The 21,662-nt window shown below is 46.2% G+C and overlaps 3 protein-coding genes and 1 pseudogene across 3 annotated transcripts; 1 reads left to right on the top strand and 3 right to left on the bottom strand.

Moving 5' to 3' along the window:
- Positions 1 to 3,955: 3,955 nt before the first annotated feature.
- On the bottom strand, positions 3,956 to 8,365 carry LOC114116824 (histone H3). Its single transcript, XM_060413864.1, has one exon. It carries the CDS (start codon positions 6,842 to 6,844, stop codon positions 6,434 to 6,436), a length of 411 nt encoding a protein of 136 aa, XP_060269847.1. The 5' UTR covers positions 6,845 to 8,365; the 3' UTR covers positions 3,956 to 6,433.
- Positions 7,813 to 8,365, bottom strand: LOC101122148 (histone H2A type 2-A). The gene has a single exon (XM_004002430.6). It carries the CDS (start codon positions 8,314 to 8,316, stop codon positions 7,924 to 7,926), a length of 393 nt encoding a protein of 130 aa, XP_004002479.1. The 5' UTR covers positions 8,317 to 8,365; the 3' UTR covers positions 7,813 to 7,923.
- A 171-nt stretch (positions 8,366 to 8,536) lies between these two features.
- Positions 8,537 to 9,166, top strand: LOC121820212 (histone H2B type 2-E-like; annotated as a pseudogene).
- Positions 9,167 to 20,703: 11,537 nt separating this feature from the next.
- Positions 20,704 to 21,531, bottom strand: LOC101121643 (histone H2B type 2-E-like). Its single transcript, XM_004002428.6, has one exon. The coding sequence runs from the start codon at positions 21,473 to 21,475 to the stop codon at positions 21,095 to 21,097; it is 381 nt and encodes a 126-aa protein (XP_004002477.1). The 5' UTR covers positions 21,476 to 21,531; the 3' UTR covers positions 20,704 to 21,094.
- Between the last annotated feature and the right edge of the window lie 131 nt (positions 21,532 to 21,662).

Raw genomic sequence — 21,662 nt, 5'->3', positions numbered from 1 at the left:
TCTCCTGCTTTTTCCATGATCCAGCAGATGTTGGCAATTTGATCTCTGGTTCCTCTGCCTTTTCTAAATCCATCTTGAACATCTGGAAGTTCACGGTTCACATACTATTGAAAGCCTGTCTTGGAGAATTTTGAGCATTACTTTGCTAGCATGTGAGATGAGTGCAATTGTTTGGTAGTTTGAACATTCAAAAGGATACTAGGTCCTTTTGAGTGTGGATTCAGAAGCCAAGGTTTTAGATCCCTTATGAAACAAACATTTCTTGACCATGTAGGCACTGTCAGGATTTTAACCTACAGAGACGAAAAGGATCAATGCCCACTCTGAAGGAACTCAGAATCTAGTGAGGAACTAGAACGATAAACTAATCCTAGAGGAATTGCTAAAATGGAGGACCTGTATGCTTGTTGCTTCCCTGGTGGCTCAGCTGGTAAAGAACCCACCTGCAATGCGGGAGACCTGGGTTTGATCTCTGGGTTGGGGAAATCCCCTGGAGAAGGGAACAGGTCCCCACTCCAGTATTCTGGCCTAGAGAATTCCATGGACTGTATAGTCCATGGGGTGGCAAAGAGTCAGACACAACTGAGTGACCTTCATTACATGCTTTGGAACCCGAGGAGAATGCTGCCTTTTGGCCTGAGGAGTGAGAGGGTGGTTGTTGCTGGGGGTGGTGGTGGCGGGGCGCAGAAGGGAAACGTCACAGGCCTGAAGTCTACAGACTAAACAATAGGCTTGCATAGGAGGCGCACATATCTGGACAGAAGAAAGGGTTTTGCCGAGTCATGGAAGTGGCTGGGAATTGAAGACACTGGGCAGGGCCAGAATAAACTTGTGCAACTTCTTCTTACTGAACCATGGAAAACTATTTTATGGAACTCAGGGAAAGCCTTGGAGGCTAAAACCTTCCTACAAACAAGAGGTTGAGGGGCACACGAGGGGGTGGCCAGCTTAGGAAAGCCCTACAGGGTCCTGCTTGGTTTCACTAGTGAAATAGCTAGTTAACATCTAATTAAACCCAAGGAAGATGTATAACTTTGGATGTATAACGACATTTACCTTTATAATTTTGTTCAATTTTCTAAATTGCTAATAATAGCATTATAGTCTTTTCTAGGGTTTATTTTGAATCACACACTGCTTGTCCCTTTACGGGAACTGTTTCTTTAAATATTTCCAAACACCACCACCAGGCTAGTCCCATTATCTCCATTTTACAGATGAGGAACTGAGGCCTGGTGAGATGAAGCATCTTGCCACAGTCATGCAGATAGTAAGAGGCAGAACCAGGACTCAAAGTCACGTCTGGGGCCTTGCACTTAGCCTCTGCCTCTCTGTACTGACTCCGACGTGTGGGCTCCATTCTGAAGGTACTGGGCTGGAGGGCATGGAAAGACTGTACAGCGCATGAGGGACAAGCTCAGCTCTGGCATCGGGTGATGTTTCTCCACATGATGTTAGGAGACAGGTGGAGACTGGGTAAGCAGGTGGAGAAGATTCCACTGAAGCAGTGGGGCCATCACCTGGTGTTCAATCATGCACCCTCTGGCATTTCCCCTCACAGCTTCCAGTATGTGCTCTTTACTTGGTGTTTCCTGCTTCACGCGAACTTTGGAACCCCAGTGCTTTGGTCAGAATCCCTTGCCCTAGCTGTGAGAGCTTGGGCAAAATACTCAAAGCTTCCTAGTCTAAAATGAGAATAAACTGTTTACCTCCCTTGCAGGGTTGTCTTGGTGATTAAAAGAGATACAAAACATAAAGCATGGTCAGAGTCCCTGTGATGACTGTTTTTGCCTCTTTGGGACACTCTCTTCCGGTGGCCCTCCTGTCATTCTGCCTGTTCTGTCTCTTGATGTCCTCTTCATCTACGAGCCCCATCACTGTTGCTCCTTGTCTGTCTTCTCTTCTGACTCCTGGATGCATGAATGCTAAGTCTCTTCAGTCTGACTCCTTACAACCCTATGGACTGTAGCCCACTAGGCTCCTCTGTCCATGTAGATCTCATCTAATTCTCTACCTTCTATTATCCTTATTTATCTTCTAAGGACTTCCCCCAGAGTAGCTCCAGCTGAGCCCCTTTGCTGATTAAATTAATATTCCTAACTCCTGGTGAATGTATTATAGGTGGATAACCGGAATCTCAGCTATAATTTTGCAAAGGACTTATTGCAGCTTTATGGTTCCAAAAGCAATTTCTTCTCCCTAAATTCTCCACCTTAGTGAAATCTACCATTATCTCCTGGCTTCTCAAGCCAAGGAGAGGCTCCTTCCTCTCTTGTATTCTCCAAATACCTATATCACCAAATATTATCAAATTTACTTTCTATAATTCTCTCAAGTTCATCATTTTATCTCTGTCCACTCTTAGCCACTACCTCAGCTGAAGCCATCATCAGCTCTGATTAAAGGACCCAAAGTCCAGCAAACAAGCCAATTCCATGGCCAACTTTTTCTGGAAACAGGCTGGACATGATGAAACTTTTAAAAAGAATGTGAATTGATTTTTGCTTGAGTTTCTTTTTTGTCATCTGAAACTGGGAAATTATTTAAGTACCTAAAATAATCATTTTTTGATATTGCCATTAAAAATACTGGGTACTACTTCACCCTAGTTTTGCAAACAATGAAGACATTCCAAAAGTTTTCTATTAGGCTTAGGAAGTTTGACCTTCACAGAATAGTGGTAGGAATGTCAACTTTGTCCTATTGGCCAAAAGGTATCAATGTTTGCTGAGTGGCTCAGTTGTGTCCTGCAACCCCAAGCTCCCCTGTCCATGCAACTTTCTAGGAAAGAATACTAGAGCGGGTTGCCATTTCCTACTCCAGAGGATCTTCCTCACCCAGGGATGGAACCTGTGTCCCTTGCATCTCCTGCATGATAAGTGGATTCTTTACTACTGAGCCAAAGCTGTCATTAAAACGTCTGTGGCAGTTTTGGAAGCCCTGAAGGCACTGGAGAATTCCTCAGTCCTTCTAGAACATGCTCACAGTGAGAACCAGATTCTGTTGTCATAAGCTTGTGGAGCAAATCCCCAAGATGACTGCTGATTGGTGAGGCCATAGTGTCTTGCAGAGGCCTGACCCTCCACTGGCCGAGAAGGATTGGGTCACACAGGTCCCACTTTCTCAGAAAGTGAGTGTGCAGACACCAGTTTGCACTGCCTGTTGTTTCTTGGCCTTATGTGAGGACAGGGGGCTTAAAGAGCTGAACAGAGTACACTTCCACAGTTGAGGTCCAGAGCCCTGTTATGTGGTGGCCCTGGAAGAGAGATCAATTACACAGCCAAGGCCCTGCCCTTAAGGAGTTCACGTTTGACAAGAAACCAGGAAAGACCAACCAGGGAGGGCCTCCTCTTTTCCACCAGCAAGAGCCCAGTGCTCCTCCCTCTCTTTCTTTCACCATTCTCTTTTCATACCCTGTAAGTGTCGAGTTTGGTGAATGAGCACTCCACTGTTGTGGCAGAAGTAACAGAGGTTGTTAGAAAAGTGAGGAAGGCAGGACAGACATTTCTGAGAAGCTAGGAACCCCTGCCTTAGCCATGAGAGATGCCCCCAGGCTGACCCCAAATTTCAGGACCATGGGGAGATCTTAGATACCTGCTTTTAAATCTGATATATTAATAGTATTACTTCAGGAAATATGATCCTTGGGAGGAAAAGCCGTGACGTGGACATCTATACACTCAGGGGTCTGCTTATCCACTAATGGCTCAGACATGCTGGAAAGTCACTCACTGAGAAATTCAGGCTGCAGCTTTGCAAACAAATGTCAGTGGATGAGATGCTGGGTGCACACAGGCCACCCCTGCACAGCCCTGAGTCACTGCTGCTTCTGTTTATATCGCAAAGAACACAGATCCTGTGGAACCCATCTTGCAGCATTGGTCTGAGCAGGGAATGAGACCCTGTGTCTGTATTCATTTCCTAGGGCAGCCATAACAAAATACCACAGCCTGGGTGGCTTAAACATCTTAACTTTATTTTCTCACAGTTCAAGAGGTTAGAAGTCCAAGATCAAAATGTCAACAGGGGGACTTCCCTGGTGATCCAGTGGTTAAGAATCCACCTTGCTATGCAGGGGATACAGGTTCGATCCCTGTTTGGGGAACTAAGATCCCACATGCTTTGCCACAACTAAGACCCAATGTAGCCAAGAAAATAAAATAAATGAACAAATTAAAAAAAAAGATATCAGTTGGCTTGATTTCTTCTGCGACCTGTCTCTTTGGCTTGCAGATGACTGCCTTCTCATTGTGTCCTCACAAGACTGTCCCTCTGCTGTCTGTGTCCTGATCCCCTTCTCTCATAAAGATACCAATCATATTGGATTAGGACCTATCTTAATGACACCATTTTAATCTTAATCGCCACGTTAGAGGTCCTGTCCCCAAGTAGAGTCACATCTGAGGTACTAGGAAAGGGCCTCGACATATGAATGGGTGGGTGGAGGGACACAATTCAGCCCATAACAGGGCCTTTTCTGAAAATCTTTGTAAGCCTGGGGCAAAAAACTGGGTACCTACTGTCAGAAGCTACAGTCCACACAGCTCTTCTTTGCCCTCCCAGACCCCCAACTCCTTGCAAGGGGCAAAAGTTTTCAACAGTGTGTCTACTTCAATTTCTGTTCCCCTCAGTGCATTTTCATTCATCTCTGGTAATGCTTTTTACCAACTGTACTAAGACACAAAACCCTGGAACTCTGACCTCTTCAGGTGCAACAGGCCGTACTCAAGGGTAGAAATAGGTGGCTTCTGAGTCTCCTGTAACATGGACTCTGCTCTCCACCCCCCGAGGGGAACAGCTTTGTTCCTAAAAGACAGAAAGAGACCTTAGACTTCCACTGTCATGTGGTGCAGGAATCCACTCCTCTGCTGCTTCTGCTAAGTCACTTCAGTCGTGTCCGACTCTGCAGACCCCACAGACGGCAGCCCCACCAGGCTCCCCCGTTCCTGGGATTCTCCAGGCAGCGTCAAATCTCTGCTCTCAAATCCTGAGGCTGGGGATGTGTGCAAGGGAGAGGCTCTGTTGCAGGCTCTGTTCTGCCTTCCATTGGTTCAGTGCCGCCCTCAGCTTCAATTCTGAGAGCCTTGAGCTGAATAACTTCTCAAATCACTAAACAGAGCTCAGGCCTGTGCACCTCAGGATGTCTCCTCCAGGAAGAATCCGTCTCCTGCTGTGGAGCGGAGAAAATACCGACAAGACCGAGTTGTCAGGTAGTGACCTAGATTATGGTGGCCCACGAACCCCGGTCCATTCATCCTCTTCCCCTTGCTGTTCCTTTGGGCAGGTCAAACCCACTCGACTGTCCGAACTGAATGCCCGGCCGGAGACACAAGATCTTTCTCCATCCTTTGGTCTATTCCAGCACAGAGCTAGTGGTACTTGTCTGAGTTGTGTTGGTATTTGAAAAGAGGAAGGTTGAGGAAAGTGAGAATGTCAAGGGCTTAAAATACCAGGCAAAATCGTTCAGGCTTGCGCGGGAATCTTGACAGAAAATAGGGTAAGGGGATGAATAACATCCGCTAAAGTTTTCCCTGAGGGAAGTTCTAGCATTACTGTCTTTCAACCTGCAGCCAGGGTCAGGAATCCCGAACTTTACCCCGCAAAGGGGCCTGGACCGAGGAGGCGATTTCCCTCCCTCTCGAGCGGCAGATCCACGCCAGCGGGAGGGGCCCTTTCCGGTGCGAGTGAGGAAATCAGATCTGCGCCCGGCTCTCAGCCGCCTAAAAAACCAGCCCCGCCTGCTTTAGCCCGCGAATCCTGAGTCCCCTAATCGCTCCGCCTCCCCTGCCCCCACCCACGCTCCCGGGACGAATTACAGCTCTGGGCTACAACCGAGCTCCAAGACTCCCCGGAAGAGCTTGACGAGCTTACCGGACGTCTTGGCCGCGCCCAAGAAAGCAGCGACAGCCTCGCCAGTTCAGATAAGCACTTGACACTCCGGAAGACGATCAGCAAAGAGGGGCTTAGACCGGTTACATGGCCTTTAGCCTTTGTGTTGGGAGTCGTGTTATGCGCACTCTAGTGTCCTCCCGTCCCTAGCGCGCCTTCCCTTCCCGGAGCATGAAAGGGCCTGCCAGGAAATATGGCCCCCTCTAAGCAGCGAACTTGGACGATATAGGGCGTCCAAGGAAGCAGCGGCAACCCACCAGCCCAGACAAGCACACTGACCCAATTGTTAAGTTACTGACATCTAGGAAGGCTGCAGCGAGCAGGGGTTTAGACCAGATAACTGGCCTTTAGCCTATGTCTGTTAGGAGTCCAGTGCTTTGCGCGCTCTAAGGTCCTCCCATCTCGAGCGCGCCCTACCCTCCCGGAGTATGCGAACGCCTACCAAAAGAGTGGACAAGCGACACAGCTGCTTTCAAGTGTAGTCGTGGGTGGCTCTGAAAAGAGCCTTTGGATCTGATGGAACCTCGAGCAGAGCGCACACTTCTTAAGCCCGCTCCCCGCGGATGCGGCGAGCCAGCTGGATGTCTTTGGGCATGATGGTCACGCGCTTGGCGTGGATGGCGCACAGGTTCGTGTCTTCAAACAGCCCCACCAGGTAGGCCTCGCTCGCCTCCTGCAGCGCCATCACGGCCGAGCTCTGGAAGCGCAGGTCCGTCTTGAAGTCCTGCGCGATCTCGCGCACCAGCCGCTGGAACGGCAGCTTGCGGATCAGCAGCTCGGTCGACTTCTGGTAGCGCCGGATCTCCCGCAGGGCCACGGTACCCGGCCGGTAGCGATGCGGCTTCTTGACGCCGCCCGTGGCCGGCGCGCTCTTGCGAGCCGCCTTGGTGGCCAGCTGCTTCCGCGGGGCCTTGCCACCGGTCGACTTGCGGGCAGTCTGCTTTGTACGAGCCATAGCGAACCAAGACGCGAACTTACGTGAGCAGCGCCGCGCAGGGAGAGTAACCAGGGGCGCGGCCGCTGCAGCAGTCTTTATAGGCAGTCTTTTCCCAGTTGGGCGGGACAATACTTGAAAGTCCCGCGCTGGCTATCCATTGGCTGGGACGTCATCCTCTTTAGCGCCACTGATTGGCTTGAGCCGACTCCTCCCTCCCCCCGCCCCCTCACCGCCCCGCCGCCCCGCCGCCCATCGGCCTCCCTTTCGACTTTCCAGTTTGCCTAGTTTTTCCCCTCCTCGGTTTTCATTTATTTCAGGGTAGGAGTCAAATTTGAGAGCAGCTGTGACAATGTTCCTTCTCAGTCCCTTAGAACACACTACTTACGATACCCTCTTCCTTTCTACGCTAACTCCCAAACTGAACCTCGACCTTCTGTTTGCGCCACCCCCGCCGGAAGCAGCACCCTGAACGCAGCTACCTTTCCAGAGGTCCCCTAGCCTACCTAGTTGGCTGGACGGATCTTGCTTTGCTTTCCGCCTTCCGGTACTTTAAAGATCGGAAAGTTATCGCCCCCGCAGCAGGGCGCGGGATCCCGTTTCCGAAAGCCGAACTGGGGACCTGTATCTCCACCGCTAAACCATTTTATCCCTTTAAGACAGTAGACTGAAGTCAAAAACCCAGGTCCGCCAGCCTCTTCAAATCTATCCGCTTCCTTAACAGACGGGGGTGTCCGAGATGGATGTGTGTGAGGAAACATCCCGCTGGTACTTAAGACCTCAAGTTGGGCAAAGGCCTGGGGAACAACTGGTGTTGAGCACTAGACGTCCGACTCCCAAACAGAAACCATCGCGGAGCACTTAGAACTGAAGCGACTGTGGCGCGCTCAAGTTTCCTACCTTCACCTGGCTCAAGTCCTAGGTTTTACGACCCACCACAACCCAGGCTGGGCTCCCCCTTTACTACCGACAAGGTTGGAATCGAGAAGTTACTGTGAACAACTCTTTATTTGAAAGCGTGGGTGGCTCTGAAAAGAGCCTTTTGATTTTACAGGTGCCCCTTCTACAGGAGAGCTGGGTAGGGCTGCCGGAGACCGGCCTCACTTGCCCTTTGCCTTGTGGTGGCTCTCAGTCTTCTTCGGGAGCAACACGGCCTGGATATTGGGCAAAACGCCGCCCTGGGCGATGGTGACCTTGCCCAAGAGCTTGTTCAGCTCCTCGTCGTTGCGGATGGCCAGCTGCAGGTGACGAGGGATGATGCGCGTCTTCTTGTTGTCTCGCGCCGCATTGCCCGCCAGCTCCAGGATTTCGGCGGTCAGGTACTCCAAGACCGCCGCCATGTAGACGGGCGCGCCGGCCCCCACCCGCTCAGCGTAGTTGCCTTTGCGCAGCAGGCGGTGCACCCGCCCTACCGGGAACTGCAAGCCTGCGCGAGACGAGCGCGACTTGGCCTTGGCGCGGGCCTTGCCGCCTTGCTTGCCACGACCAGACATGACAGCGACACCCACTAACAAATGCTCCCGCCAAACGCCCGACAAAGTCGCCCTCCACGGCCCCACTTCACCCTTTTATAGACAGAACGGCGATTGCCTAGAAGGCACTTTGATTGGCTACAGCACATCTTCGGCCTCGTGACCAATAGGATAGCGCAGTCAGAATCCACTCATTTACATAACCTCGTCTCCCTCGCGAGAGAGCCACTGAAATCTCGCCAATCGCAACGGGGCGTGATCAGAACCTTAATTTGCCTACAGTCTCTATAAGTACTGAGTCGTGGCGGCCCGTCCGGGTGCTGCCTGTTGTCTTCGGCGTTCCCGGTAAGCCCTATAGCTTGTGCTTGACGTTATGCTTGAGCCGGCAAAATCTGTTCCCGCGCCCAAAAAGGGTTCGTGACCAAAGCCCAGAAAAAGGACGGCAAGAAGCGCAAGCGCAGCCGCAAGGAGAGCTATTCCATCTACGTGTACAAAGTGTTGAAACAGGTGCACCCGGACACCGGCATCTCGTCCAAAGCCATGGGCATCATGAACTCATTTGTCAACGACATCTTCGAGCGCATCGCGGGCGAAGCGTCGCGCTTAGCCCATTACAACAAGCGCTCAACCATCACGTCCCGGGAGATCCAAACGGCCGTGCGACTGCTGTTGCCCGGCGAGCTAGCCAAGCACGCCGTGTCCGAGGGCACCAAGGCGGTCACCAAGTACACCAGCTCCAAGTGAGTCCCTGTGGGGACTCGGCGCTCGCACGAGTTGCCCAGCCACTTGACGTTCTAAGCTCACTAGAAGCACCCTTTTATTCATTTTTTCTTATGTATGTACATAGAATCCCAAATATTATCTTCCAGCATTATTTTCATTACTTCTCATCTGTCCCACCCAATCAAAAACAGGTAACTTGTCTCCTAGTTATTGTACTAAATCCATACTTTCTTCGGTCCCAGAAAACATTTCCTTGCTTTTGACCTGCCTTGCTTGGATCTACTGAGAGATGAGACAGGTTGCTTGAAGCTTGAAAAGTTCAGGTAAAGCACGGCAATGTGGAGAAAAGACAGAAAGATGATAGGGGAAAGTTTGAGTTTACAGGACAAAAATAAAACAAAAATATTCTAAGAGGCATGCAGGATGTTGGGTAGATAACCTAATTATAAGTGAGTGAGATAATGGTCAGTATTTAGTTCTGAGGACTCAAAATATGAATAGGAAAGCAGAATAAAACTGGTCTGAAAGACGGAGAAAACCAAGACTCAATGCAACTTTATTACCCATCAATCAATAGTTCCCTTTAGCACCAGCATTACATTTACAAGTGTGAAAGCAAAACTGACACATTGTCTACGTTCCTTTATGAGTATTAATGCATATCACTTCTCACAATATGGGAGAGGGGAAAAAATTCATACTGAGATAAATATTAATAAAACAAGCAATAAAATAGCAATAAACAGAAAAAAATCCCTGTCTATGTAAAACTACATTCTAGTTGATGGATGCTGAGAATAAGTGAAAGAAGGAAAAGAATAATAGTATATTTAGGAGGTGATCTGTACAGCAGAATATTGAGTGTGGATGACAGATCTGATCAGTTAATATTTGAACAGAGGCCTGAATGGAAAATGTGAGCCATAGGATAACTTAGAGAAGTGTATTCTAAGAACAAAGGCCCTGAGGTACGTATAAGTTTGAGAAATTCAAAGAATAAGCAAGGCCACTGAGGCTGGAGCACAGTGAGCAAAGGAAAGATGTGCAGGGAGATAGGATCAGAAACGTAGTTGAGAGTCAGATCGTGTGCGCCTTTGAGGGGCCTCCTAGGCCACTGGAAAGAATTATTCTTTAATTTGAAATTGAGTTGGAGTGCCTGTGGAGAGTTCCATCACGAGAGAGTTCCATGACATTATTTGACTCATGCTAATCAGACTTCATTTTTTGGGGCTCCAAAATCACTGCAGATGGTGACTGCAGCCATGATATTAAAAGATGCTTACTCCTTGGAAGAAAAGTTATGACCAACCTAGATAGCATATTGAAAAGCAGAGACATTACTTCACCAACAAAGGTCTGTCTAGTCAAGGCTATGGTTTTCCAGTGGTCATGTATGGATGTGAGAATTGGACTGTGAAGAAAGCTGAGCGCTGAAGAATTGATGCTTTTGAACTGTGATGTTGGAGAAGACTCTTGAGAGTTCCTTGGGCTGCAAGGAGATCCAACCAGTCCATTCTAAAGGAGATCAGCCCTGGGATTTCTTTTGGAAGGAATGATGCTAAAGCTGAAACTCCAGTACTTTGGCTACCTTATGCGAAGAGTTGACTCATTGGAAAAGACTCTGATGCTGGGAGGGATTGGGGGCAGGAGGAAAAGGGGACGACAGAGGATGAGATGGCTGGATGGCATCACTGACCTGATGGACGTGAGTCTGAGTGAACTGTGGGAGTTGGTGATGGACAGGGAGGCCTGGTGTGCTGCAATTTATGGGGTCGCAAAGAGTCAGACACGACTGAGCGACTGAACTGAACTGAAAGCTCTCAAAAACGACAGAATGATCTCTGTTCGTTTCCAAGGCAAACCATTCAATATCACAGTAATCCAAGTCTATGCCCCAACCAGTAACGCTGAAGAAGCTGAAGTTGAACGATTCTGTGAAGACCTACACAGACCTTTTAGAACTAACACCCCCCAAAAGATGTCCTTTTCATTATAGGGGACTGGAATGCAAAAGTAGGAAGTCAAGAAACACGTGGAGTAACAGGCAAATTTGGCCTTGGAGTACAGAATGAAGCAGGGCAAAGACTAATAGAGTTTTGCCAAGAAAATGCACTGGTCATAGCAAACACCCTCTTCCAACAACACAAGAGAAGACTCTACACATGGACGTCACCAGATGGTCAACACTGAAATCAGACTGATTATATTCTTTGCAGCCAAAGATGGAGAAGCTCTATACAGTCAACAAAAACAAGACCAGAGCTGACTGTGGCTCAAATCATGAACTCCTTATTATCAAATTTAGACTTAAATTGAGGAAAGTAGGGAAAACCACTAGACCATTCAAGTATGACCTAAATCAGATCCCTTATGATTATACAGTGGAAGTGAGAAATATATTTAAGGGACTAGATCTGATAGATAGAGTGCCTGATGAACTATGGACGGAGGTTCGTGACATTGTACAAGAGACAGGGATCAAGACCTTCCCATGGAAAATAAATGCAAAAAAGCAAAATGGCTGTCTGAGGAGGCCTTACAAATAGCTGTGAAAAGAAGAGAAGCAAAAAGCAAAGGAGAAAAATAAAGGTACAAGCATCTGAATGCAGAGTTCCAAAAAATAGCAAGGAGAGATAAGAAAGCCTTCCTCAGCAATCAATGCAAAGAAATAGAGGAAAACAACAGAATGGGAAAGACTAGAGATCTCTTCAAGAAAATTAGAGACACCAAGGGAACATTTCATGCAAAGATGGGCTCGATAAAGGACAGAAATGGTATGGACCTAACAGAAACAGAAGATATTAAGAAGAGGTGGCAAGAATACACAGAAGAACTGTCCAAAAAAGATCTTCATGACCAAGATAATCATGATGGTGTGATCACTCACCTAGAGCCAGACATCCTGGAATGTGAAGTCAAGTGGGCCTTAGAAAGCATCCCTATGAACAAAGCTAGTGGAGGTGATGGAATTCCAGTTGAGCTATTTCAAATCCTAAAAGATGATGCTGTGAACGTGCTGCACTCAATATGCCAGCAAATTTGGAAAATTCAGCAGTGGCCACAGGACTGGAAAAGGTCAGTGTTCATTCCAATCCCCAAAAAAAAGCAATGCCAAAGTGTTCAAACTACTGCACAATTGCACTCATCTCACACGCTAGTAAAGTAATGCTCAAAATTCTCCAAGCCAGGCTTCAGTAATACGTGAACTGTGAACTTCCAGATGTTCAAGCTGGTTTTAGAAAAGGCAGAGGAACCAGAGATCAAATTGCCAACATCCGCTGGATCATGGAAAAAGCATGAGAGTTCTAGAAAAAGCATCTATTTCTGCTTTATTGACTATGCCAAAGCCTTTCACTGTGTGGATCACAATAAACTGTGAAAAATTCTGAAAGAGATGGGAATACCAGACCACCTGACCTGCTTATTGAGAAACCTATATGCAGGTCAGGAAGCAACAGTTAGAACTGGACATGGAACAACACTGGTTCCAAATAAGAAAAGGAGTACGTCAAGGCTGTATATTGTCACCCTGCTTATTTAACTTATATGCAGAGTACATCATGAGAAACTCTGGGCTGCAAGAAGCACAAGGTGGAATCAAGATTTCTGAGAGAAATATCAATAACCTCAGATATACAGATGACACCACCCTTATAGCAGAAAGTGAAGAGGAACTAAAAAGCCTCTTGATGAAAGTGAAAGAGGAGAGTGAAAAAGTTGGCTTAAAGCTCAACATTCAGAAAACGAAGATCGTGGCATCTGGCCCCATCACTTGATGGGGAAACAGTGGAAACAGTGTCAGACTTTATTTTTCTGGGCTCCAAAATCACTGCTGATGGTGACTGCAGCCATGATATTAAAAGACGCTTACTCCTTGGAAGAAAAGTTATGACCAACCTAGATAGCATATTGAAAAGCAGAGACATTACTTTGCCAACAAAGGTCTGTCTAGTCAAGGCTATGGTTTTTCCAGTGGTCATGTATGGATGTGAGAATTGGACTGTGAAGAAAGCTGAGCACCGAAGAATTGATGTTTTTGAACTGTGATGTTGGAAAAGACTCTTGAGAGTTCCTTGGACTGCAAGGAGATCCAACCAGTCCATTCTAAAGGAGATCAGCCCTGGGATTTCTTTGGAAGGAATGATGCTAAAGCTGAAACTCCAGTACTTTGGCTACCTCATGCGAAGAGTTGACTCACTGGAAAAGACTCTGATGCTGGGAGGGATTGGGGGCAGGAGGAAAAGGGGACGACAGAGGATGAGATGGCTGGATTGGCATCACGGACTTGATGGACGTGAGTCTCAGTGAACTGTGGGAGTTGGTAATGGACAGTGAGGCCTGGCGTGCTGCGATTCATGGGGTTGCAAAGAGTCAGACAGGACTGAGCGACTGAACTGAATTGAACTGAACTGAAAGCTCACCCGGGATACTATGTTAAAAATAGACTGTAGGAGAGCAAGAGTAGAGGTAGGAAGAATATAAAAGAGGCTACAGTAACACTCAGGAGTGAGATGGGTGGTAGCCATGGAGATAGTGAGAAGTAGTCGAGATGTATTTTAAATGAAATTGATGAATTGTACATAGGTTATGACTGAAAGAGAGGAGTCAAAGATTAATTGCAGGTTCTTGGACTGAGCACTTGGAAAGAGCTGCAACTTACTGATAAAAGAGGCAAGTAGGCTTGGAAAGGGAAAGCCTAGAGTAATATCTTAGGCAAAATGTTGAGATTCCTGGTTGCCATCCAAGTGGAAATATCAAATAAGAAATACCAAATTCCCAAGTTGGGAATATGAAATATGAGAATCTGGAGTTCAGGGAAGAGAAAGGGGTTAGATTCTAAAATCCCACTTCTTGCTCGTTTATAGTGTTCTACCCTTTCTTTCCTGGAGTAGGAAATGGTGTTCTTGCCTGGAGAATCCCCTTGGAGAGGAGCCTGGCAGGCTGTAGTGCATGGGGTCTCAGAGTCAGACATGACTGAGCAACTAAGCAGAGAACCCTTTCTTTCTGGAAGCTTTTAGAATCAATTTAACATGTCTATATACATTTTTTCCCCTCATATCTAACTTTGGTCTTAGTATTTCACTAAAATTTGGATGTATTTGGGAGCCCTATTCCACCTACCCCAGCTGTTGACTGTTGTTATGGATTGAACTGTGTCTCGCTAAAAGATATGCTGAAGTCTAACTCCCTGGTGCCTTAAAATGTGGCCTAATTTGAAAATGGGATCTTTGTAGATGTAATCAGTTAATAAGGTCATTAGGGTCTAATCCATAAGGTCTAATCCAATATGACTGATGTCCTTGAAATGTAGAAATGCATAAGAAGAAAACGGAGACAAATGGGGTTATGCTGTTGTAAACCAAAAGATACCTGGGGCTACCAGGAGCTGAAAGACAAGGAAGGATCCTGGCAAAGAGGGACAGGGCCCCGCCAACATGTTGACTTTAAACTTCAGAATGATGACTGAGTACATTTCTGTTGTTTTAAGCCACTCAGTTTTGTGGGACTTTGTTATGGCAGTCCTAAGAAACCAATGCAAACTAAAAATTTTAATAATATAATTATATTATTTAATTTTAAATAAAATTTTAGATTTTTAAAAATTCCTAGACTTTCCTTCTTAACGGTAGTATTAATTTCTGGCCTGGTCAAATACTGGTTTTAAAACTTGGACATTTAGTATAAATGTATAGTTCTATTTTTCCTTATCTGCCTTATTTGGGTTGGAGAAGGAAATGGCAACCCACTCCAGTGTTCTTGCCTGGAGAATCCCAGGGATGGGGGAGCCTGGTGGGCTGCTGTCTATGGAGTCACACAGAGTTGGACACAACTGAAGCGACTTAGCAGCAGCAGCAGCAGCCTTATTTGGCCTCTTTGAGACCTTCCAAGATAAAAGGTCTGTTGTCTTTCCTTTTATTCTGGGGAACTATTTATTACTATTTCTCAAATAGTTCAAGATCCCAGCTAGTTTAAATAGTACGTCATACAAACTGGCTTCACTGGATGTCCAAAAGTACAGCAGGGCTCAGAGGGTTGCTGAACTCCGTGAACGGCTCAGTTCTCCAATTCTCCCCCTCAGCATTTGCCCTCCTGAGTGCTGTCTACAGTTATTCTTGCCTTCATACCCACATGACCCTCCATCTTGCTGCTGCCTCTTGAAAACAAAGAAGTTTCTTTAACAAAAGATAAGAGCAATCTACATTCCCCTACTCCAGGGTACCTCTGGGCTGCTATTTTATCTGCGGTGGCATTAGATTAGAAATACAGTGCAAAATAAATGTAATGCATTTGAATCATCCCCAGACCATCTACCACTGGTCTGTGGAAAAATTCTTTGTCTTCCACGAAATTGGTCTCTGGTGCCAAAAAGGTTGGGGAACCCCTGCCCTACTCAGTCCAATTGCTGAAATGTTTGTGCTAATCAAATTGGTCTAAATTTTTTGAGCTAACCAATGTGGAAAGTGGTTGAGACTATGTTTAAACCAATCAGGCCAAGGTTAAGAACTGAGATAACATCTCTTTTGGGGGGAACACACAGTGATAGGGATTGTCAAACCTGACTGCTCATTGAAGTCACCTGGGGAGCTTTTTAAAAATTCTAATGGATGAACATGAAAGTCACTTAATCATGTCTGACTTTTGCAACCAGTCCATGGAGCTCTCTAGGCCAGAATACTGGATTAGGTAGCCTTTCCCTTTTCCAGAGATCCCAACCCAGGGATCAAACCCAGGTCTCTCGCAATGCTAGCAGATTCTTTACCAGCTGAGCCACAAGGGAAGCCCTAAGTGAAGTGAAAGTTGCTCAGTCGTGTGCGACTCTTTGCGACTATACAGTCCATGGAATTCTCCAGACCAGACTGGAGTGGGTAGCCTTTCCCTTCTCTAAGGGATCTTCCCAAATAATGGGTGGCTATATTCTAGATCACTTAAATCAGAATTTCTGGGGATAGCACCAAGACATCAATATTTCTAAGAGTCCTCCAGGTACAATGGGCTGTTGTTTTTGCCAAAAGTTTTCACTTTTGTTTCAAGTTCAAAGGATTTGTTAACAGAATAAGCCACTTATTATATACAATAATACAAATATTAGAGAATTATCTAGCTTACTTTAAATACACTGACATTAAATGAAAAGAAAAACAGAAAGAGCAGAGGATACAATAATACAAATATTAGAGAATTATCTAGCTTACTTTAAATACACTAACATTAAATGAAAAGAAAAACAGAAAGAGCAGAGGATACACCACCAAATCGGGTTTTGGCCAACATCCAGACTTAATCAGTGCTGGGAAGTCCCGTGTCACGGAACATCTGGAGTCCTGATTGGGAAAAGGTCCCAGGCAGTGCGTTCACTCCGTGGGTGAGATTGCAGTTTGGGGTTCCCACTTATAACCCCAGGACAGATATCATCATCAATCTGTGACCAAATTGCAAGCCTGATGCTGCTGCTGCTCAGTCGCTTCAGTCGTGTCCAACTCTGTGCGACCCCATAGACGGCAGCCCACCAGGCTCCCCTGCATCCCTGGGATTTTCCAGGCAAGAACACTGGAGTGGGTTGCCATTTCCTTCTCCAATGCATGAAAGTGAAAAGTGAAAGTGAAGTCACTCAGTCGTGTCCGACTCTTAGTGATCCCATGGACTGCAGCCTACCAGGCTCCTCCATCCATGGGATTTTCCAGGCCAGAGTACTGGAGTGGGGTGCCATCGCCTTCTCCATTGCAAGCCTGGTTTCTTGTTAATGCTATTTGTTTGCTATTTAACTTATACGCAGAGTACATCATGTGAAATGGGTCCAGGCTGGAATGGGTCCATCCATCCAGGCTGGATGAAGCACAAGCTGGAATCAAGATTGCCAGGAGACAGACAAATTGCTAAGAAAGTTGTGGTACATACACACAATGGAATATTACTCAGCTATAAAAAATAGTGCATTTGAGTCAGTTCTAATGAGGTGGATGAAACTGGAGCCCATTAGAAAGAATGAAGTCAGAAAGAAAAACACCAATACAGCATATTAACACATATGTATGGAATTTAGAAAGATGGTAATGACAACCTTATATGCAAAAGAGACATAGATGTAAAGAACAGACTTCTGGACTCCGTGGGAGGTGAGGGTGGGATGATTTGAGAGAATAGCATTGAAACATGTTATTGCCATATGCGAAATAGATGACCAGTCCAAGTTGGATGCATGAAGCAGGGCGCTCAAAGCCGGTTCACTGGGCCAGCCCAGAGGGATGGGATGGGGAGGGAGTTGGGAGGGGGGTTCAGGACGGGGAGACACATGTACACACATGCTGATTCATGTCAATGTATGGCAAAACCTACCACAATATTGTAATTAGCCTCCAATTAAAATTAATTTAAAAAAAAGATTGCTGGGAGAAACATCAATAACCTCGGATACCCAGATGACACCACCCTTATGGCAGAAAGCGAAAAAGAACTAGAGCCTCTCGATGAAAGTGAAAAGAGGGGAGTGAAAAAGCTGGTTTAAAACTCAACATTCAAAACACAATGATCATGGCATCCACTCCCATCACTTCATGGCAAATAGATGGGGAAACAATGGAAACAGTGACAGACTTTCTTTTCTTGGGCTCCAAAATTACTGCAGATGGTGACTGCAGCCATGAAATTAAAAGATGCTTGCTCCTTGGAAGAAAAGCTATGACAAACCTAGACAGCATATTCAAAAGCAGAGACATTACTTTGCCAACAAACGTCCATCTAGTCAAAGCTATGGTTTTTCCAGTAGTCATGATGGATGTGAGAGTTGGACCATTAAGAAAGCTGAGCACCAAAGAACTGATGCTTTTGAACTGTGGTGTTGGAGAAAACTCTTGAGAGTTCCTTAGACTATAAGGAGACCCAACCAGTCCATCCTAAAGGAAATCAGTCCTGACTATTCATTGGAAGGACTGATGCTGAAGCTGAAACTCCAATACTTTGGCCACCTGATGTGAAGAACTGACTCATTTGAAAAGACCCTGATGCTGGGAAAGATTGAAGGTGGGAGAAGGGGACGACAGAGGATGAGATGGTTGGATGGACCTGAATTTGAGCAAGCTCCAGGAGTTGCTGTGCTGCCATCCATGGGGTCACTAAGAGTCGGAAACGGCTGAGTGATTTAACTGACCTGAACTAAACTTTGTCTTATAAAACTTGGAATGTTGTTAAGTCTGGGGCTTGACTGGCCAGGCCCCCTCCATGGGCTCAACAATCTCAAAATTCTTCCATCTTATCTAAGGTGCTGCAAGTCTTGCACTCATAGCAGGCAGTCACTCCTGGTCACTCCCAGTCAGGGCAGTGTCCAGGCAGGTTAGAAGCAAGATCAGAGGCCTGCTCTGCTCTTTTGCCTCTGAAGCTTGAAGAAGACTACTTCTATTTTATTTCTCTAACAGCAGTCAAATTTGAGAACTACATACATAAGGGATTAGGTGAGTTCCTTAATGAAAATCAGCATGCAACTAGAGAAACAGAAGAAAAATGCTACATAGTAGTCGACAGCCCTATAATGTATATTATTGACTAAGTTATACTTCATAACATAAGAAATCAAGTCTTGAAGAATACTTTAAGGAAACACATAAGAAAAAATGAAAGTCTACAAGAATACTTTCAAGTAAGAGTTTGAGTGCCACAACAAAAGATCCTGCATGCCGCAACTAAGACCCTTAGCAGCCAAATAATTTTTTAAAAAAGAATACTTTGAGGTGATAGCCTTCATCTCCATTGCTGTGTTTACTGTGTGGACAAAGACTGTAACCTGCCATTTCAATAAACAAAGGATGTTGTGGCCAAAAAGTCATCAGCCTCAGCAGCTGTCTCCTCAGTGCAACCTGAGGGAATTCAAGACACAGCAAAACAAAACAAGATAATGGCCCTACATAGTTAAGCATTAGTGTTAGTCACTCAGTTGTGTCCAACACTTTGTAACGCTATGGACTGTAGCCTGCCAAATTCCTCTGCCCATGGAATTCTCCAGGCAAGTATATGGGGGTGGTTAGCCATTCCTTTTTCTAGGGGATCTTGGTGAATCATGGATTGAACCTGGGGTCTCCTGCATTGCAGGCAGATTCTTTACCATCAGAGCCACCAGAGAAGCTCCAAGGATATATGCCCATGTATACCCATGTATTTGGCTTCGAGGGTATATTTCTTTTCCTTCAACAAAAACTATATATCCTGACTCCTCCCTTGCTGCTTTAGAACAACAGTCTCTCAGAGCTGAGAGGTTTAAGTCCTCAGCTAAGTCTACCAAATAAAATATAATTCTCAACTTTCAGTTGTGCACTTTTTTCCCAGTCAAAAATAGGTACCCTTAAAGGCAAGTTTGTGTTCTCTTCACTGAGCCCTAGATGTATCTCTCACACTGCCAACTCCATATATCCAACTGAATATCAAAAACCTTCCCAACCTTAAACCAGAATTCTAGATCTCCCTTCAATGCCCCAATCTACCAAATCAACAGCACCACTGTTCACCCAGTTGCTTAAGACAAAAAGTTAGGGGTTTTGCTCCTATTCAAATCCTATTCCTCAAACAGACCTGTCAGTTCTACCTCCCAAATATAATCTCAATCCCAACATCTCTCAGCACTTCCACTGTACTGGGCTTCCCTGAGCGCTCAGTTGGGTAAAGAATCCGCCTGCAACACAGGAGACCCTGCTTTGATTCCTGGGTGGGGAAGATCTCCCGGAGAAGGGATAGGCTACCCTCAGTGAATTCCCAGTATTCTTGGGCTTCCCTTGTGGCTCAGCCGGTAAAGAATCCGCCTGCAATGCAGGAGTCCTGGGTTCCATCCCTGGGTTGGGAAGACCCCCTGGAGAAGGCTACCCACTAACGTATTCTGGCCTGGAGAATTCCATGTATAGTCTGTATAGTTCATGGGGTCGCAGTCTGACAGGGCTTTCACTTTGATTCCAATCCAACATGTCTAGACTACCAAGTGGTTCTTACATTTTAGCAGCATCAGAATCACCCAGAGAGCTTTTTAACACAAATTCTTAGTGTCTGAAGACTCCACTTTTAATGAATTTCCAGGTAATGCTAATACTGCTGGTCTCTAGACCAGATTTTGACTCACTGCTTTAACCTGTGACACTGTAACAGCCTCCTAGTTGGTTTCGTTGCTTCTATTGTGAACGACCTAGGATCTATGATCCACAAAGCAACCAAAGTGATTAAGGTTAATCCCTACTGGAAGCAATCCAACAGTTCCCAAAGCACTAAAATGAAACTGCAGCTAGTCTCCTTTGCACACCCAACCATAACTTTCTGCTCCTTTAAGATTTCAAACTTTTTACTGCTTTGGAAAATGCATATTTTGTTTCCATTGTATGGACAAGTTCTTCATATACAGCAAGATTTTCTGAGTGGTAATTCTCTGGGGAGAACACTATCACTGAAAATTAGGCACGTTTTTTGTGATTTGACATGAGGCAGACGACTGAAGCGACTTAGCAGCAGCACAGCAGCAGCAGAGCAAAGGCAGCAAAACGGTTAGTTCTTGGGTATCATAACCAAGCTCCAATTTCCCTAACGGGGGAATCTACACATAAACTGGGCACCCATGTGCTTGTGAATGCAGGATATATAAACTCAACGAATTTGTAGTACTAAGTGTAAGCTAAATTATCCCATTTTGTACACAACACAGAACACGCTCTATGAAACTTCAGTACCACATCGTTTTATCATTTGGGAACACTAGACAGTTGCACCATAGATATTCAAACTTTTTAATCTTCTATGATGAAACTCATAAAAAGCAACATCACTGAAACAGCGAGTTTCAACAGCAGTTCTTTTGAGAAAACTCAGCACATCTATACCCTATTATAATCCCACACAAAACTAGATAAACATACTTGTTCCCCCATTGTATCTAAAGAAATATGATATTTGTTCTTAACGAGTGAAAACCAATACAAAAAGCTGGGCAGAATAAGACCGTGTAAAACAAAATGACAGCTTCTTCCACTGAGAAGGTGGGTGGCTCTGAAAAGAACCTTTAGAACGTCAAGTGGCTGGGCAACTCGTGCGAGCGCCGAGTCCCCACAGGGACTCACTTGGAGCTGGTGTACTTGGTGACCGCCTTGGTGCCCTCGGACACGGCGTGCTTGGCTAGCTCGCCGGGCAACAGCAGTCGCACGGCCGTTTGGATCTCCCGGGACGTGATGGTTGAGCGCTTGTTGTAATGGGCTAAGCGCGACGCTTCGCCCGCGATGCGCTCGAAGATGTCGTTGACAAATGAGTTCATGATGCCCATGGCTTTGGACGAGATGCCGGTGTCCGGGTGCACCTGTTTCAACACTTTGTACACGTAGATGGAATAGCTCTCCTTGCGGCTGCGCTTGCGCTTCTTGCCGTCCTTTTTCTGGGCTTTGGTCACGGCTTTCTTGGAACCCTTTTTGGGCGCGGGAACAGATTTTGCCGGCTCAGGCATAACGTCAAGCACAAGCTATAGGGCCTACCGGGAACGCCGACGACAACTGGCAGCACCCGGGCTGGCCGCCACGACTCAGTACTTATAGAGACTGTAGGCAAATTAAGGTTCTGATCACGCCCCGTTGCGATTGGCGAGATTTCAGTGGCTCTCTCGCGAGGGAGACGAGGTTATGTAAATGAGTGGA

The sequence above is a fragment of the Ovis aries genome, chromosome 1 (assembly GCF_016772045.2).
Source record: "Ovis aries strain OAR_USU_Benz2616 breed Rambouillet chromosome 1, ARS-UI_Ramb_v3.0, whole genome shotgun sequence".
Taxonomy (NCBI): Eukaryota; Metazoa; Chordata; class Mammalia; order Artiodactyla; family Bovidae; genus Ovis; species Ovis aries.
Note: the sequence above shows the minus strand (reverse complement) of the source record. Positions and strands in the feature narration are given on the sequence as shown.

What these genes read in the sequence shown, in the direction of transcription:
- LOC114116824 (XM_060413864.1), bottom strand. Translation starts at nt 6,844, where the DNA reads ATGGCTCGTACAAAGCAGACTGCCCGCAAGTCGACCGGTGGCAAGGCC.
- LOC101121643 (XM_004002428.6), bottom strand. Translation starts at nt 21,475, where the DNA reads ATGCCTGAGCCGGCAAAATCTGTTCCCGCGCCCAAAAAGGGTTCCAAG.
- LOC101122148 (XM_004002430.6), bottom strand. Translation starts at nt 8,316, where the DNA reads ATGTCTGGTCGTGGCAAGCAAGGCGGCAAGGCCCGCGCCAAGGCCAAG.